This window comes from Centruroides sculpturatus, unplaced genomic scaffold (assembly GCF_000671375.1).
Source record: "Centruroides sculpturatus isolate CEXI.00-Female unplaced genomic scaffold, Cexi_2.0 scaffold979, whole genome shotgun sequence".
NCBI classification, from domain to species: domain Eukaryota; kingdom Metazoa; phylum Arthropoda; class Arachnida; order Scorpiones; family Buthidae; genus Centruroides; species Centruroides sculpturatus.
Genome location: NW_019385319.1, coordinates 16988 through 37194, shown reverse-complemented (window position 1 = coordinate 37194; position 20207 = coordinate 16988). Strand labels below are relative to the sequence as shown.

General features: G+C 35.0%; 1 protein-coding gene and 1 pseudogene across 8 annotated transcripts in view; one reads left to right on the top strand and one right to left on the bottom strand.

Annotated features, from left to right (window-relative positions):
* Positions 1-250: 250 nt before the first annotated feature.
* LOC111637585 lies at positions 251-1307 on the top strand (annotated as a pseudogene).
* A 9819-nt stretch (positions 1308-11126) lies between these two features.
* LOC111637587 (zinc finger protein 397-like) overlaps positions 11127-20207 on the bottom strand; it is a 25903-nt gene continuing 16822 nt past the window's right edge. For 6 of the 8 annotated variants that reach the window (XM_023383102.1, XM_023383106.1, XM_023383109.1 and 3 more), the window contains 2 exons: positions 14388-15545; positions 13650-13785 (listed from right to left, as the gene is read on the bottom strand). In XM_023383102.1, the coding sequence (XP_023238870.1) occupies positions 14401-15545 (1145 nt within the window). In that variant the 3' untranslated portion in view covers positions 13650-13785; positions 14388-14400. Of the gene's footprint in view, positions 11263-11864; positions 12537-12624; positions 13786-14387; positions 15546-20207 lie in introns of those variants that run through there. The other 2 variants (XM_023383103.1, XM_023383110.1) reach the window with 2 other exon arrangements.

The window sequence follows — 20207 nt, the reverse complement described above, 5'->3', positions numbered from 1 at the left end:
ACAATAAAGGAGTTTTATAACCTGAAGAGCTGTGAGACAGTCTACCGAAGTATTTCTGCTTTTGGATTGAAGAGACACTTACTTATTTAACATATAATACAGCTACCATTAGAAAATTCAACAAGAGAGGAATGTGACCCTGAGGGCTGTGTGTGAACAACGAGGCATTCTTTGCTGGGACTCTGACAAGATAGGACAGACGAAAAATTACAATATAATATAATTTTAAATTTCATTATTTTTTAACATAATGAGCAAGAAAAGAGAATGCAAGTTCCACAATGATCTAAGAAGTGAATTTCTGTTTATTAAGAAAACCAAAAGTAATCACATCATAAAATGTGAGAAATATAATGGTAAATTTTCTATTTCGCACAGCAGGAAGAATGATATTTCAAAGCATTTGGAGAGACAGAAACATAAAAGACATTTAAATATTTTTTCGTCTTCCTCAAAAATACAGGACTTTTTTCGAGAAATAACTTATGGAGACGAAGAAAAGCAATTAACATTGGCAGAAGGGCTTATGTCTTTTCATGCTATTAATCACAATCATAGCTTCAGGTCACTGGACTGTTCATCATAAGTTATCAAAATGTTATTCAACAAAAAATTTGCCTGTGCTAGAACAAAATCCGAGGCAATCGTGTGTAATGCGCTTTCCCCATATGCATTGTCAGAATTAAAAAAAAATCTAAATTTTTCATATATTCTGATGCATCTAATCATAAGGATAGAAAAATATTTCCAACCGTTATTAGATTTTTTGATTCAGAAACAGGAATAATTTCATATCATTGTCCAGTGAAACCAGAAATAATTGTCAATTCCATTATTAATATTTTGGAAAAAACAATTTAAAACATAAAATGATTGCATATTGTGCAGACAATACTAATGACAATTTTGGAGTAAAAGAGAGAAGAGGTACAAATAATATTTTTTATAAATTAAACAAAAACCTTAATCAAAGCATTATTGGTGTTCGTTGCGCAGCGCACATAATGCTATTCAAACAGCTGCCGACTTCTTGCCCGTAGATATGGAAAATATTATTATTAAAATATATTCATATAAATATATATTATATATTTATATATTTTATATATGAATATATAAAATATATTCATATTTCAACATGCACAGTGCATATATATGCGCTGTGCATGTTGAAAGCCTTAAAAACTTTTGTGAAACTGCAGAAGTCGAATATCAGAAAATACTTGGATATAAAAAAAACCCTGGTAAGCTCTTTTGCCATCTATTGAATGAATTTTGAAAATATATGATCCTTTGAAAACCTACTTTCTATCACAGAATAAATGTCCTAGAATTTTATAAGAGTTTTTTGAAAAGGAATCTTCAAAAATTTGGCTAGAGTTTGTACACAATCAAGCAGCTGTTTTTCAAAATTCTGTAAAATTTATTGAAGGTAACAAAATTTCACTAATCGAAGTAGCAAACAAAAGTAATAATTTTAAATATCAGTATCAAGAGCGGTTAGAAAATAATTTTCTTCCATTAATCATCTGTAATAGTATAAATCAATTAAAAGAACAAGGTGCAATAAATCGCAGAGATTTCATGAATCACGTCAAAAAATTCTATAGTAACTGCTTAGATAATTTAAAAGAATGGATGGTACAGTACATTACAATGATATTGAACATTTTCATTGGGTCATGTTAAAACAAGAACTTAATTGGGAAGATGTGCAAAAATCATTCGATCACATTAGTCAACATTTTCCAGATAGCAATATTTCCAAAAATGATCTTTTTAATGAAGTATCATTATTAAAAAAAATATATTGATAAGGAAAAGCTTAAATCTTTGACATCAGCAAAAATCTCAACGGAGAACAAATGGCTAGAAATATTTCATCATTTTGAAACAAACCATGTTCCATACAATAGCGCATTAAAAATTGTGGAATAGACACTGTCCTTACCAGGAACAAATGCCCCAACTGAATGCGCTTTTTCTACTGTGAATAATTGTGATTTGTCAGATGTCCACACTTTAAGTGTTGAGACTATAAAGCAATATTATGTGTAAAATATAATTTAACAAATTCTTGTGAAAAATTTTATGACATTTTAAACAACAACAATTTAAATAAATGTTTAAGTAAAGATGTCAATAATATTCTTTTATGATAATGTAAAGTACGGTTATTTTGTGTTTTAATTCCAGCTTGTTAATTCCATTAACAAAAGAGATTTATGCAACCGGCATGCACAAACTTTATAATACTCATGCAAAAGTTCATCTAATCATTTATTGATAATAAGCAATCTGATTTATTGCTTACCTGAAATGAAATGTTTCTGACAAACTCTTGTATTGATAGTCACTTTATCCGTATTGAAATTTTTCCGGTTAATTCTCGACTGCCATGCAAATTGCTTTCGTCGGGAAAGTTCCTCACTTCGGTGTCCTCGATGACAAATAATGTCGGAAATTTTTTTAAAAAAATGACGTTCCTTTGTTCAAGAGTAAACTAGCACTACAACCAATTACATAACAATTCGCCATAGTGATATTCGCGACGAATAAACAACACAAAATAACTCCAGCTAAAGCGCGCGTAAACACAGATAAAACGTAAACGAACTTCAAAGATGGCGCCGGGCAATTGCACGTGCTCGTGACATCACTGGTGATAACGAGGTTCTTCTACGATCTTGCGTAAGGTGTCTATCGTTTGGATGCTTGCCGCTAGGGACGCTACAATCGGGCGAAAAAGGTAATGTTCAAACACAACCGTATTGTTTTAAAAAATATAAAGAAATACATAAATTCTTGGTGCTGTGAATATAAAGATATCTTAACTGACTGATCAACATAAACATTGATTAATAAAATGTTTGAATTTTTATATCGACGATCATTTTAAATTAACAAATATAACAAATTTCCAAACCGAGTTAATTATTACTAAGTCGTCGTCTGTGTGCGAATTCCTTATAACTCCTGCAATTTTGGTCCAACCCGTATTAAATTTTGGTTATATTCGTTTTATGTTCGGACAGAAATTATATATGTTATGTTTAAAAGTGTTAGAAGGCCGAACCTTACGGCATAGCCTGTGAAAATGAAGGATGAAGAGTTTTAGAGAAAGTGAGAAGAGAGAAGAAAAGTAAGGAATGATAGGAAAGTGTGAAGTGGGAACCATGGCGCCGGAAAGTATGGGCTAACGTACTGTAAATCTTGTTTTATCAATTCAGAATTAAAAAGACTCGCTATTTTGTCGGGAAAAAATGCCTAGAAGATTAGTTTACGAGTAAAATTGGTTAAGCAAATTCTAGATTAAAAAAAAATAACAACCGACCTGAGAAACATGGAGTAAGAATGGCTCTGTCAGGGACTGCAGAAAGAGCTGAAACAGCAAAAACAGGCTGAATCACTAAGCCTAGCTGCTCAGAATTCAATTCGTCCAACACCCCAAACAAGGGCAAAAGCTATGCATCAGTTTTAAAACTCCGGCCACCACCGAGGAATTATAAGGTGGTCTTAATATATAACAAAGATCAGAATAAAAGTACTACTGACACTCTCCGAGACTTGGAGAATAGTGTAAACTTGACAAAGCTAAGAGTGGGATGAAGTCAACCCGACTAATAAAAGACGGCGTCTTAATCGATTGAAGGGCTCTCAGGAGGGAGCAAAAAGGCTCGTCGTCTCTCTAAACAAGCGGGAGGACGTTCGGGGGTCAGGTCTCCGGGCCTTCGCGACTTTCGTCCGATCGTCCCTCGCGTTAGATGGGAACTAAACGAAAGCGACACGAAGGACTTTATAATCAGTCGGCACAGTGACACTCTATCGGATGTGCAGAAGCACACCAGGAATATGTTTTTCATCGGGAAAGAGACAAACGGTGAGCGATCGTGGGTGGTCACCATATATCCCCGGAACTACGCAGGGCATTCGAGCAGTCAGGCGACACCCTCTATATGGGGTGGAGCGCACAGAGACCGGGGGCCAAAGAGGGGCGAGGTGCGCATTATACGCGAGACACGCGCCCACATGCATGCAAAGAGACCCGTGATACATGCATGCAAAGAGACCCGTGATAAAGAAGAGAGATACAAATCGGGACGATTCTTAGGGATTAAAAGCGCATAGAGACCGGGGGGCCAAAAAGAGACGCGGGTACGCGTTATACGCGAGACGCTCGCCGCCTACGTGTGTACACATACACATTTCGATGGAGACGGGATTCGCGAAAAACAGAGCGCACATAGAGACCGGGGCTAAAGAAGAGAGACAGAGATCGCAACTGCAACAACGCAAACACTCCAACTGCACTGTTGCATCCGAAACAAGGCGCAAACATACATAACCGGGAGCCATAGAGAGACAGAAGTGCGCGTTATACGCGATACACGCGCTGGCACGCATAGAGACCCGGGCTAAAGAAAAAAAAAAAAAAGTTTGTCGGACACACTCCAACTGCACACCGTTGCAATGACACACGGCCGAGTCGGAAAAAAAAAACAATTGAAAACTCACCTTATTCCTTCCGAAATCCTATCCTTTCCTTCCTTCGTGCCTTCAAATCGACGATTATTAGCCACATTCTCACATTCGACGCTTCTTAACACTCCAAAAACGTCCATTTCCGAGTTGCTAGCAGAACGCACTTACCAGAGTCCCCACCAGCCGCCCACATCACAACGTCAAGCTCAACTGGAAGCTTTTCTCGATTCTTCAATCTCTACTTTCTCATAAAAATATTCCGCTACGCTCGACGGGAGAATTCCTAGTTACAGAATGCTTTCTGAGCGAGGAATCCAAAAATGTAACAAAAAATGGGATTTCCAGGTACGGTCGAGTCAAAGCGACAACTTCGACGCCATTGAATGCCTTATGGGATTTAACCGGNTATGGGCTAACGTACTGTAAATCTTGTTTTATCAATTCAGAATTAAAAAGACTCGCTATTTTGTCGGGAAAAAATGCCTAGAAGATTAGTTTACGAGTAAAATTGGTTAAGCAAATTCTAGATTAAAAAAAAATAACAACCGACCTGAGAAACATGGAGTAAGAATGGCTCTGTCAGGGACTGCAGAAAGAGCTGAAACAGCAAAAACAGGCTGAATCACTAAGCCTAGCTGCTCAGAATTCAATTCGTCCAACACCCCAAACAAGGGCAAAAGCTATGCATCAATTTTAAAACTCCGGCCACCACCGAGGAATTATAAGGTGGTCTTAATATATAACAAAGATCAGAATAAAAGTACTACTGACACTCTCCGAGACTTGGAGAATAGTGTAAACCTGACAAAGCTAAGAGTGGGGGGAAGTCAACCCGCCCAATAAAAGACGGCGTCTTAATCGATTGAAGGGCTCTCAGGAGGGACAAAAAGGCTCGTCGAGTCTCTAAACAAGCGGGAGGACGTTCGGGGGCCAGGTCTCCGGGCCTTCGCGACTCTCGTCCGATCGTCCCCCGTGTTAGATGGGAACTAAACGAAAGCGACACGAAGGACTTTATAATCAGCGGCACAGTGACACTATCGGATGTGCAGAAGCACACCAGAATATGTTTTTCATAGGGAAAGAGACAAACGGTGAGCGATCGTGGGTGGTCACCATATATCCCCGGAACTAAGCAGGGCATTCGAGCAGTCAGGCGACACCCTCTATATGGGGTGGAGCGCACATAGAGACCGGGGGCCAAAGAGAGGGGCAAGGTGCGCATTATACGCGAGACACGCGCCTACATGCATGCACAGAGACCCGTGCTAAAGAAGAGAGATACAAATCGGGACGATTCTTAGGGATTAAAAGCGCATATAGTAGAGACCGGGGCCAAAGACAGACGAAAGTGCGCGTTCTACTCGGGTGCGCATTATACGCTCGCCGCCTACGTGTGTACACATACACATTTCGATAGAGACGGGATTCGCGAAAAACAGCGCACATAGAGACCGGGGCTAAAGAAGAGAGACAGAGATCGCAAGTGCAACAACGCAAACACTCCAACTGCACTGTTGCATCCGAAACAAAGCGCATACATACAGAACCAGGGGCCATAGACAGAAGTGCGCATTATACGCGATACACGCGCTCGCACGCATAGAGACCCAGGCTAAAGAAAAAAAAAAGTGTCTCGGACACACACTCCAACTGCACACTGTTGCAACGACACGCCGCCGAGTCGGAAAAGAAAAAAACAATTGAAAACTCACCTTACTCCTTCCGAAATCCTATCCTTTCCTTCCTTCGTGCCTTCAAATCGACGATTATTAGTCACATTCTCACATTCGACGCTTCTTAACACTCCAAAAACGTCCATTTCCGAGTTGCTAGCAGAACGCACTTACCAGAGTCCCCACCAGCCGCCCACATCACAACGTCAAGCTCAACTGGAAGCTTTTCTCGATTCTTCAATCTCTACTTTCTCATAAAAATATTCCGCTACGCTCGACGGGAGAATTCCTAGTTACAGAATGCTTTCTGAGCGAGGAATCCAAAAATGTAACAAAAAATGGGATTTCCAGGTACGGTCGAGTCAAAGCGACAACTTCGACGCCATTGAATGCCTTATGGGATTTAACCGGAAAAAAAACATTGCATGGTGCCTAGGGATAAAAGGGCGCGAAAACCAACAAGTCAAGTTCGACAAAACGGACGCCGATTTTGGCCCAAGTTACGTTTTTTCGAATTCTCAAGAGCCCGCGCACTACAGTTTGAGAAACGTTACATTACGTAATCTTTTATAATAAGACTTACGTGAGTTACGTAATCGTCACTGCATCCGACATGATCACTCGCTGGACACCGTAGCTGTCGCCATTTTAAAATGAGGTAAAAACGTACTAAATTGCGTACGTGACACACCAGCCATTCACACATCGAGAAGTTCGCGCTCCAAAAGTCCAGCCAATGATAGATTGACACGTTGAACATCGAACAATGAGGTAGAACTCGGCTGGCCCAATCGAAAGGGTTTAAGCTTTCCATATATATTCTCCATTTTCATCTAATTCCGTTTCCGGACAGACACACAGACGGACGACGGTGAAAATTTAAAAATTGCAGCCTAATGCGATAAAACTTAAAATAGCCGCCATTTGAATTTACAACGTTCGTTAAATTAGAACCGTTCCTATGGTAAATGTTGCCCAGCGACATTATTCGCGCGCGTTCTAAACATTTTAAATAAAACGTTACATTTACGAAGAAAAAGGTTTATAAACCTATTGTATTAAAAAACGATTCGTTTTATCATAGAAATTTCTATAATTTATTTAACGGATCTAAACGGGTGTAGGACAATTTTCTCCCTTAAGGTTGGCAACGGTGTCGCTACGTAGTGGGACAGAATATTTGATAAAATTTAAAGATATTAATTCATTTCGAAAAGTATTTAACATTAACATTTATTCAGATGGAGGAGTTTCTAAATATTGTATTCTTCTTACTTTCTACAAATAAAATTTGTTTATTAATTCAGTTTCTAGTTATTCAATCCAATGTTTAAAAACAAGTAAATCCTGCTGGAAAACGAAAAGAATTTCTTCAAAAATATTACAAATTTTTCAATTTATATCGGTAAAATATTTCGTGATTATTGGACTGAATTCCGTCGTCTTATATCGAGATTAATTATTATATGACTAATTAGCGTAATTCTGAAACACATTCGCTTCTTTTCCGGTGGGCCTCTGGGTATCCATACGTGACAGTGGGTGTAATCGTAGCATTACGCGAGCTTCTGTTGCCGTTCTCTAGTCATTTTTATATAATGAAGTAATTAATAATCCTTAATAAAATTTTAACTAAGTCAAACGGAGTGGCGAAAAGAATCGGCAGCGATGCTCACGCGTGACTTACGTTCACTTTACACTTTACCATTCCATTACTTAAGTTAGGGCCAGTCAACCAGCTACAATATACTATATAGAGTGGCCGTGACCTTAGATACGGCGCTCTTGGTGTCGACGACCGGCACTATTCACCGCCATTTTACTTTAAGTCAAAACACTAGTCTATACAACGCGTTTAGAACCCGTTTTTCCATCTAAATTTAGACTCTTGTGTTTTCCCCTAGATTTGAAATTTAGGCAATTAGTTAAGGGATATAAATCTACATTATTTCATCTCGAATTTCTCTCTTTTCTAGTTTTATTTTAATTATTATAAAGTCAGATCAGAGTTTAAGCTTGTATGTGTAGTACTCAACCCTCAACATACCAATATTTTTATAATCTAAGTGCGTTCCAACTCTTGAAAGAGCTTTACTCTCAGCCATATGATTGATTATTTATAGTCCTTGGATCACTCTGATCCGTACAATACTCAGTACATTGTTAGATTTTTTTTAAATATTTTTTTTATATTTTTAATTATTATCGAATGAAAAAAGCTTAATTTTCAGAGTAGGGTTGAGTTTTACAAATAAAAAAAATTGTAAATGCTAATAACGAGTAAAATCGTCACTAGGTCCGACCGTACTGGAGATACACACTATCCCATTATCTCCCAACCTTCTCGAACTTTAACCACCAAGATTTAATTTAATCGATTCCCGAAATATAAAAACTCTCCCTGCAAAATTTCAAAAATTTTCGACAAAAAGCACACGAGCTTCAAACAGGGTGAACAGAATCGTGTCACACATACACTAACATCCATACATGCAGGAAACCCCCAAATTTCTTTGCGTTTCTTGAAATTTCCAGGTCTCCGAGTACAAAAATGTAAAAATCTTGAAGGATCATTCTTTGACCGATCGGCATACTTTCCTCTGTTATATATAACATTGGAAAAAGTAAAAATACGAATCTCATTTCCCCCCTCTCTCGAATGATATATATTTTATTAAAATGTAAGACTCTTATCAGAAAACCCTCCCTTGTTAGTTCCACGTGCAAAACAACGTGTTTCAAGAAAAAACAAAGATTTCTCTGTGAAATAATTAACTCTTTACTTGTGATTACCGTTAAGACAATGACAGAAGAAATATGTTTAGAAAAAGTGAATGTNAAATGCTAATAACGAGTAAAATCGTCACTAGGTCCGACCGTACTGGAGATACACACTATCCCATTATCTCCCAACCTTCTCGAACTTTAACCACCAAGATTTAATTTAATCGATTCCCGAGATATAAAAACTCTCCCTGCAAAATTTCAAAAATTTTCGAGAAAAAGCACACGAGCTTCAAACAGGGTGAACAGAATCGTGTCTCACACACATTAACATCCATACATGCAGGAAATTCCCAAATTTCTTTGAGTTTCTTGAAACTTCCAGGTCCCAGAGTAGAAAAATGTAAAAATCTTGAAGGATCATTCTTTGACCGATCGGCATACTTTCCTCTGTTATATATAACAGTGAAAAAAGTAAAAATACGAATCTCATTTCCCCCTCTCTCGAATGATATATATTTTATTAAAATGTAAGACTCGCATCAGAAAACCCTCCCTTGTTAGTTCCACGTGCAAAACAACGTGTNAAGTTACTGGCATGACTTAAAAAAGAATGAAAAAGTGAAAGTGAGTAGTCAGCACAAAGAAACATCAATAATAATGTATGCAGTTTTGGATATGATGGTAAGACGACGTTTTTATTATCAGTAGAATAAACTTTGAACATTATCAAAAGATGCTCTATGACAACTTAATTATATTTGGGCTATTAATTGGTGGCAGTAACTGGAAATTGTAACAGGACAATGCTTCCATACACACCTCAAAATCGACAAAACAATGGCTTGGAAAAGAATGAATTAAGGTAATCGAGTGGCCATTTAGAAGTCTAGACTTTCGATGGGATTCCTATCTATGTGGCTGTCTAACATTTGCCATCTGTGGAGGAAACAATCCATATAACATTGTAAATAAACTAAAAATTAAAAAGTTAGTAAACTCACACCGGATAAAATATTTCAACTGATTTCATCAAAAGGTGGAGTTTCAAAATATTAACACAATTTTTAATTGTTATCTATTAATACTGTGTTTATAATTTTGTTATAGTCAAAATCTAAAATAGTTCTATAAATCATGTAAAATTTAAAATATAAAATCATCTTATAAAACTTTTATTGTTAAGTAATAAATTTAATTTAATTTAAAAAGAAGGTGTGTTTATACTTTTGTTACAGACTGTAATCAGAAAACTGTTAAATTGGATCTATTTTTATGGCAACATAAAGTATGTAGTGTTAAGCTTTAGAGAACATTTATGAATACTTGATTTGAAAATAGAGCTAATGAATCATAGTCTACAACTAATCAACTAAATAACCACAGTATGAAGTGTCCTACTGTTACAACGGATTGTACAAACTCGAATTACTTCTAACCCCGGCATATTGTACTGCAAAGTCACTTTAAATATTATCCATCGAGTTTTTCGGATGTTGCCGATTGCTACAATTTCATTATTTTCAATGATAATTAAGGTTAAACTGTTTTATCATCACCATGGTTTGAAAAACAGAAATGGTAATCAAATTTATGAACAAAACTAAAAAAAAATCTATAAAACTACAAAGAATTATTACATAAAATACAAACTTTTATTTAATAAATTAAATATCAAACAAAAGTATTAAAATGATTTGTAGACACCATAAATTTTCATGAAATACTACATAAAATTTGTTTATGTCCGCAAATAAATTAAATCGTTTTTCGTTTGACTCTTTCCACTCTGTAGGCAGTAAGATGATCTTTTTTTGCCCATTACGGGTTTCCCATGTAATGAGGACAGCCAGTGTATCTAGACTAGCAACGGAGGATGATATATCTGGGCCAAACTATCTATGAAAATTTGAAGTTCAAATCTAGACTTTAGAATCCCCAGCGCAGTGGGTTGACATCTCAACCACATCTGCCATCCACATCACAAAATAAATTGTTTAAAATATTTACAAAATCACTTTTTATTTGATTTAAAATCAATTTTTCTGTCCGAAATGAAATTTTGAATGACGTACTAAACACGATTTGCTCTTAAAACCCATTTTACATATATTACACTGAAATGGTTTCTTGAAGATGTGCATTTTATGATGTTTCATTAAATATGATTTCCTCTTAAATTCCATTTTACACAGATTACACTGAAAAGGTCTCTCTTTAGAATGGATTGTCATGTGACTGTTTAAATAGGTTTTCAGTTTAAACCTCATTTTGCAGATGTTACAAGAGAATGGAGTGTCGTCGGAATGGAGTCTCTCGTGCCTTGCCAAATCTGCCTTCAACTTAAAACTTCTTTGGCAAATGTTGCAGCGAAAAGGCCTGTCTGTCAGAAAAAAGTTTCTAAATTAAAACTTGAATTTCTCAATAATTTAAGGAGTGAAAATACTTTTAAATGTAACAAAACATTGGAAATCACAAAATGCTTATAATATATAATCTATAAAAATTAAACTAGAAACATTTAAAATATTGCTGCATGTCAAAGTATTTATCTACAGTCAGGTCTTTTTGACTCTGCCCATGGACACTAAAAGGGCCTTTTATCCCACCCATTATAAGTTTGGCCAGACCCACAATGGGAAGCCATATGGTAAGGGATATGGCTTGATATATCTGTAATGAACCATTCCCTGAATAATTACTGGATTTTTCCCATCTGTTTGGAATCAATCCTTGGACTTACAGTACAGTACACTGACATCTTAAATGTTTTGGCCATTTGGCCAGCAGTTACGAGGGGTCATCATTCAAACCCAAGGTAAATTTTTACCTATGTAGACCCGATGGCCACACTTCCAGTCGTCATCTTGTTTGTGAATGCCACGTCCACAAACAAGACAACAACTATCAAATTTACAAAAACTCACTAAATTATAGTGCAATTAATAAACTAAATTGTATTAAAAACGATAATATTCAACTCACTTTTTCCATAGTTTTAATTCCCTTTCTTCTTTTCTTTGGACATTGAACATGTTTCTTCTGAACTTTTACAACCTTCACCCTTTCTCTTTAAAGACGATTTAACTGTATTTTTAGATGACGTTTCCAAATTCTCATTTTTATGATTATCTTTCTTCTCAGTGTCCATTTCTGGGGCTGTAGGCACAGTTTCTGGCTCTTTCCAAATAGGGGTGTTACCTGGTCCGGGATAAATCCAACTCAAATGCTTAGCAAATAATTCGAAACGTTCTCCAGGTTTTAATCGTTCCCATCTGAACATCTTCTTATACATAAAGAAATATAAGTAAGAATCCGATAAATCTTTAGTGAAATGCATGGGCACACTTTTTCTATTTTTTAAACAACGCCACAAACGTTTTATTGTTTGAATATGCACATCGGTTTCTGGGTTGACATTTTCAGCATGTTTCGTGCTCTTATGCGTAATATCTATTCCTTTCGAGTCGTCCATACAGACAGTGCTTTCTGAATTTACATATTTCGATATTACCCAGTTAAGAGATCGTTCGCATCTGTCATTCACTTTGCATACAAAGCACGCATTATCTTGACGACATACTCCTCTAACAACCCAAAGAGTTTCTTTCAAATTCTGACCTTCTTTGTTTTTTCTTTTAATAATTAGAGTTTCATCTATNGTAAAATTTAAAATATAAAATCATCTTATAAAACTTTTATTGTTAAGTAATAAATTTAATTTAATTTAAAAAGAAGGTGTGTTTATACTTTTGTTACAGACTGTAATCAGAAAACTGTTAAATTGGATCTATTTTTATGGCAACATAAAGTATGTAGTGTTAAGCTTTAGAGAACATTTATGAATACTTGATTTGAAAATAGAGCTAATGAATCATAGTCTACAACTAATCAACTAAATAACCACAGTATGAAGTGTCCTACTGTTACAACGGATTGTACAAACTCGAATTACTTCTAACCCCGGCATATTGTACTGCAAAGTCACTTTAAATATTATCCATCGAGTTTTTCGGATGTTGCCGATTGCTACAATTTCATTATTTTCAATGATAATTAAGGTTAAACTGTTTTATCATCACCATGGTTTGAAAAACAGAAATGGTAATCAAATTTATGAACAAAACTAAAAAAAAATCTATAAAACTACAAAGAATTATTACATAAAATACAAACTTTTATTTAATAAATTAAATATCAAACAAAAGTATTAAAATGATTTGTAGACACCATAAATTTTCATGAAATACTACATAAAATTTGTTTATGTCCGCAAATAAATTAAATCGTTTTTCGTTTGACTCTTTCCACTCTGTAGGCAGTAAGATGATCTTTTTTTGCCCATTACGGGTTTCCCATGTAATGAGGACAGCCAGTGTATCTAGACTAGCAACGGAGGATGATATATCTGGGCCAAACTATCTATGAAAATTTGAAGTTCAAATCTAGACTTTAGAATCCCCAGCGCAGTGGGTTGACATCTCAACCACATCTGCCATCCACATCACAAAATAAATTGTTTAAAATATTTACAAAATCACTTTTTATTTGATTTAAAATCAATTTTTCTGTCCGAAATGAAATTTTGAATGACGTACTAAACACGATTTGCTCTTAAAACCCATTTTACATATATTACACTGAAACGGTTTCTTGAAGATGTGCATTTTATGATGTTTCATTAAATATGATTTCCTCTTAAATTCCATTTTACACAGATTACACTGAAAAGGTCTCTCTTTAGAATGGATTGTCATGTGACTGTTTAAATAGGTTTTCAGTTTAAACCTCATTTTGCAGATGTTACAAGAGAATGGAGTGTCGTCGGAATGGAGTCTCTCGTGCCTTGCCAAATCTGCCTTCAACTTAAAACTTCTTTGGCAAATGTTGCAGCGAAAAGGCCTGTCTGTCAGAAAAAAGTTTCTAAATTAAAACTTGAATTTCTCAATAATTTAAGGAGTGAAAATACTTTTAAATGTAACAAAACATTGGAAATCACAAAATGCTTATAATATATAATCTATAAAAATTAAACTAGAAACATTTAAAATATTGCTGCATGTCAAAGTATTTATCTACAGTCAGGTCTTTTTGACTCTGCCCATGGACACTAAAAGGGCCTTTTATCCCACCCATTATAAGTTTGGCCAGACCCACAATGGGAAGCCATATGGTAAGGGATATGGCTTGATATATCTGTAATGAACCATTCCCTGAATAATTACTGGATTTTTCCCATCTGTTTGGAATCAATCCTTGGACTTACAGTACAGTACACTGACATCTTAAATGTTTTGGCCATTTGGCCAGCAGTTACGAGGGGTCATCATTCAAACCCAAGGTAAATTTTTACCTATGTAGACCCGATGGCCACACTTCCAGTCGTCATCTTGTTTGTGAATGCCACGTCCACAAACAAGACAACAACTATCAAATTTACAAAAACTCACTAAATTATAGTGCAATTAATAAACTAAATTGTATTAAAAACGATAATATTCAACTCACTTTTTCCATAGTTTTAATTCCCTTTCTTCTTTTCTTTGGACATTGAACATGTTTCTTCTGAACTTTTACAACCTTCACCCTTTCTCTTTAAAGACGATTTAACTGTATTTTTAGATGACGTTTCCAAATTCTCATTTTTATGATTATCTTTCTTCTCAGTGTCCATTTCTGGGGCTGTAGGCACAGTTTCTGGCTCTTTCCAAATAGGGGTGTTACCTGGTCCGGGATAAATCCAACTCAAATGCTTAGCAAATAATTCGAAACGTTCTCCAGGTTTTAATCGTTCCCATCTGAACATCTTCTTATACATAAAGAAATATAAGTAAGAATCCGATAAATCTTTAGTGAAATGCATGGGCACACTTTTTCTATTTTTTAAACAACGCCACAAATGTTTTATTGTTTGAATATGCACATCGGTTTCTGGGTCAACATTTTCAGCATGTTTCGTGCTCTTATGCGTAATATCTATTCCTTTCGAGTCGTCCATACAGACAGTGCTTCCTGAATTTACATATTTCGATATTACCCAGTTAAGAGATTGTTCGCATCTGTCATTCACTTTGCATACAAAGCACGCATTATCTTGACGACATACTCCTCTAACAACCCAAAGAGTTTCTTTCAAATTCTGACCTTCTTTGTTTTTTCTTTTAATAATTAGAGTTTCATCTATTTCAACTATTTTTCCTGGACCACCAACTTTAATGTTTGACATATTACTTACAGAAATCCTCATAACAAGCCGCACATAGTTAGCCCAATCCATTGAAATACATGTACTGATGCCAACTGCCATACAAGTATTAGTTAAAGAACACTCAATACATAATAAATGCCATATAAAAGAAAAAATACACTCCCACGAAACATGCCCGAATTTGCCCTTGAATGTACCGTCAAATGGCGAACTATTCGTTTTGCATTCGTTACATCTAAAACATACAGAATTATCATGTTCTGTGTAAAATAATTTCCTGCGAAATGAGCAATTACTACAGATGGCTTCTATCGGTTGCACACCAAGCTTAACGGCAAACTTAAAATCTGATGCTATTCTCTGATCAATGTCTATTTCTTCAAATTCCGAGTCCATCATGCGAAAAAAATCTCTAGAAGTGCACTTTCTCCAAAATTCTTCGGAAATTTTCTCAACTTCTGACATTTTTGTTATAAAAATATTAAAACAATTTCTATTAATTATAATTTTAAATTCTATAAAAATAAAAAAATTTCAAAATTAATTAACACTATTATAAAATTTCACTAAGATACATTAGTAGCATTTAATCTCAAACTCAAAATATTGCATATTAATATATTATTTTGATCGTACTTCATCTCGCACCCGTAGTTGAGATTCCGGAAGTGCGACCATCGGGTCCACCTAGGTAAAGTTTTACCGATTTATCATATTACATAACTCCGTATGATATTGTGGTGTATCCCACCATGTATATATATGTTTTATTCGCTAATATTCTAAGTTATCTGTAACTTCTCCATCTACGTAAATAACCCGCACAATTTTTCCTTTTTTAACTCTTCCAACCTATATGTACCTTCTGGCTAGTTTTGGGCCGAAATGGGTATCGACTAACAAGGCAGCATAGAAAGACTGGTCTTCTTTGTTCATTCTTGGAGAAGCAAGCGAGGGGAGAACCACGTGAGATAAGGAAATGTGTCCGTGCAGTCAGGTAGTATATGCTAAATTCATCGTGGTAGACGTCGAAAAATTGCCCAACTTGTTGTACAAATAAAGGATTTCTTTCTAACATGACCTTTCTGTATTCTTTATCTAACCTAGGTTATATTAGTCTTTATTTTAAGTTAGTTATAATAAGTATTATAATACGATCCTAACGAATTGTGTACTGGCCGGTTTTGGGACCCGCACGTGTAACCGGATATATGAGCTTTGTAAACTAAAAAGAAAAAAAAGGGAACGGTTTAGAATTTTGTACTCCAAAACGGTTAACTTGTAATATTACAAATGATTTCAAGTTCATGTATTTTGAATAATTTGTATGTTAACTGTAAATAAATAATTTCCTTTATCATTAATTGAAATTGGTGTTAATACATGGTGTATTATTTGCATAATATGGTTTCCATTAACCCGTCACACCACAATATAGACCCCAAGTGCAAGTTACTCGCACGCTACCCTAGCGGCAAGTATTTATATAACATATAGGGCAGCATTTATGGTCGGCGCTTTTGGGTGTATTTTAAATAATTGTTTACTCTTTTGCAGATGCTTACCACCAGGAGGTGTAAATTAACTATTTAAGTAAGCTCACTGGTTTGTTTCGTCATGTCTAAAAGGAAGACTTATTCACCTGTAAGTCAGTCGGATAGTAGATCTAAGATTTTTCATTCTGACCCATTGGAGGAGACGAGTATCTTGGAGTTACTTCAAGGAGAATTTGATATTAAGGATGGGATATCGTTACTTATTCAGCTAAATTTAAAGCAGAATAAGAAATTGGAAGGAATGATTGCTAGGATTGATAGAATCTACTCCTGGGTAGAAAATTTGGACGAAGCTATTGTTAATATAGAAACTAGATTAGAAGATTTAGAGAAAAAATTTACATACGATACCGGTAAGATTCTATCGGACGATAGAATAGATTTGGAAAACAAAATGGCCGAGTTTACATTAAGTCAGGAGCGGTTTGAGTGTTTTTTAAGGCGTAATAATTTAATAATTTTTGGTTTGCCTGAGTCGGAAGATGATAACTTACAAGTTAAAGATGTAGTATTGGAATTTTTTCAAAATAAATTAAGTGTTGATAATGTTCGTTTAGAGCAGTGCTATAGATTGGGTCAACAACGGAAAGATAGTATTAGGTTGATTTACTGTAGTTTTTTTGACTATGGTGATAAATGTAAGATTAAAAGAGCGGCATTTAAATTAAAAGGAACGAGGATATTTATAATGGATGACCTTCCTCCTTTAACTAGAGACATAAGGAAAATAATGAATGATTTCGCAAGAGAAAAAAAGAGATTGGGTGCTTCAATTACTTATTTAAATAATAGAAATGCGGTTAAAGTTGATAATAAAATTTATAAATATAATATAGTTTCTAAGAAAATGGAAGAACAAATGTCAACTTGACTGGGAATAGGTACGTCGGTACTTTCATGGAATTGTGAAGGTATTGTAAATAAGCCTATCTCTTTTTGGAATTTTTTGTATACTTTTGATATAATTTTTTTAATGGAAACGTGGTGGGATGGCAGGTCTGCTATTCCCGATTTGCAAAATATGGATAAATTTTCTGTTTTTTCGGAGGCAGGTTATCGAGAGGCTGATAGAGGTCGCTGTATTGGTGGCTGGTTGTTGTTATTGTCTAACTCTTGGAAAGTAAATATCTTGGAAAAAGATAGGCATTGGATTGTTGTGGAATTGTCTATAGGGCCTATAGTAATTTCTTTCTGTTTTATGTATATAAGACCTGTATTATGGAATACTATTTGGACAGAGGTAGTTAGGTTGGTTAATTGTTATAAGATAGACTTTTTAATTGGTGATTTTAATGCTCGCATTGGAATAGAACTGCAGGAATGGATTTATGATAGTTATGAGAATATTGATCAGGATTGGATGTTGAGGTTATCAAAAGATACAGTATTAAATAATCGTGGAAAATTGATGTTAGATTTTTGTGAAGAGGCGGGATATATTGTTTTAAATGGTAGAGGCTCATCTATATCTAAAGGTTATTACACATATGTGAGTGATATAGGCTCCTCTGTAATTGATTTGGCTTTAGTTAAGTTAAATAGATTATCTATTGTAACAAGTTTTTCTGTATTAGACAAAGTGTATAGTAATCATTTTCCGATAAGTGTAGTCTTAGATTGCAAATCTAAGAAGGAAATTCGGAAATCATTTAAGAAGTATAAGAGTAAGAGTCAGAGAATTTTTTGGAGGGAAGAAGGTAGTGAGAAGATAAATTATAAGTATAGGGAACTGTTATGTGCGATTCAGGGTCAGTCAGTATTAACGTTGGAAGGTTTAACTCATTTAATTAAATCTTCATTTTCAGACTGGTGTCAAAGGTCAATTGGATCTTCCAATTTTGTGTGGTTTAATATGGATTGTAAGTTAAGTATTGCAAGAAGAAATCAGGCATTGAATAGGATGAGACGATCAAAGTGTGGAGATAGTGATGCTGTTAAGAATTTTGTTAAAGAACATAATGTGACTCGCAATTTATGTAGAGCTAAGAAAAAGCTTTTTTTGCAGAAGATCAATAAGAACTTGGCGTCTGGTGATAGTAAGCAGTTCTGGCGATTTATTAATTTCTTTGTTAAGAGTAGATACAGGGAGCTTCCAGATCTTGATTGGGTAGCTTTTTTTTCAAAGAAATTTCATTCTAGTAAATATTTACCGGATATGTCTATATATAATTGGTGTATGAATTGGCAGGACGAGCTGTTGGATACGGAGATAACAGAACAGGAAGTCAAAAAGACTCTAGCTTCTATGAAAAATGGTACTGCTCCAGGTATTGATGGGATACCGGTGGAACTATATAAGAATTTCCCAGATCTGAGTGGATATATGGTAGGTCTGTTTAACAATGTTTATCAATTAGGGATGATTCCTTTAGACTGGCGCATATGTAAGATCATTCCAATATTTAAAAAGAGTCTTAGAGATTTACCTGAAAATTATAGAGCAATTTCGTTACTACTGACAATATCTAAAGTTTTCTGTAAAATTTTATGTATGCGTTTGATATCTTGGCTGAATAAGTTTGAGATACTTTCTGATTTCCAGGCTGGTTTCCGGGCTGGTTTTTTGACATTGGATAATATTTTTGTTTTACATGCTTTAATACAGAAGTCTTTAAGGAAGAAAAGAGGTAAATTTTACGCTTTCTTCGTTGATTTGAGGGCGGCATTTGATTCGTTGGATAGAGATCTTTTATGGAGTCAACTTCTGAAGATTGGGTTGAGTTATAAATTTGTAAACTTTTTGATTCAGTTGTATACTAATACAGAGGCGTGCGTGTCTACTAAGGAAGGTACAACTGATCTTTTTTTCACGTTAAAAGGTGTGAAACAGGGTTGTGTATTGAGCCCAATATTGTTCAATTTATATTTGTATCCACTTGTAAGTAAACTGAATGACTCTAATTTGGTGGGCATTGACTTTTAGGAACGGAGGTGAAAATTTTGACATATGCAGATGACTTGGTTGTTATGGCAGATTCGCCTATAGGTCTACAGAGAATGATTGACTTTTTAGGACACACACTACAGGAGTTAAAACTGTCTGTTAACATTGACAAATCTAAAATAATGGTATTCCGAAATGGAGGAAAACATTCTAAGAATGAGAATTGGTTTTTACAAAATCGCAAAATAGACGTTGTTGATGAGTACAAGTATCTGGGTGTAGTTTTCCAGTCTAATAGGCGTTTTTTTAAAACAATTAAAGTATATTCACAGTAAAGTGACCTTTGGAAATGATAAGATTATTAAAGCTTGTGTATCTGGTAGATTGGTATATTGGAAAGATAAATTAAAATTATTTGAGTCATTTATTCAATCAGTAGTGTTATATGGATCCGAAATTTGGGGCTTTGATTGGAGAGATAAAGATGATAATATACAAATTAATTTTATTAAGCGTTTATATTCTCTAAAGAGATGGATTCCATCATATATTATATATTTGGAGTTTCAAAGAGTCCCCCTTTATTTTAATATAATAAAAAATAATTTAAAATGGTTACGTAAGCAGTCTGCTAGTAAACTTACAGAGTCTGCTAAAATATTTTTAATTTCCCAAAGAGT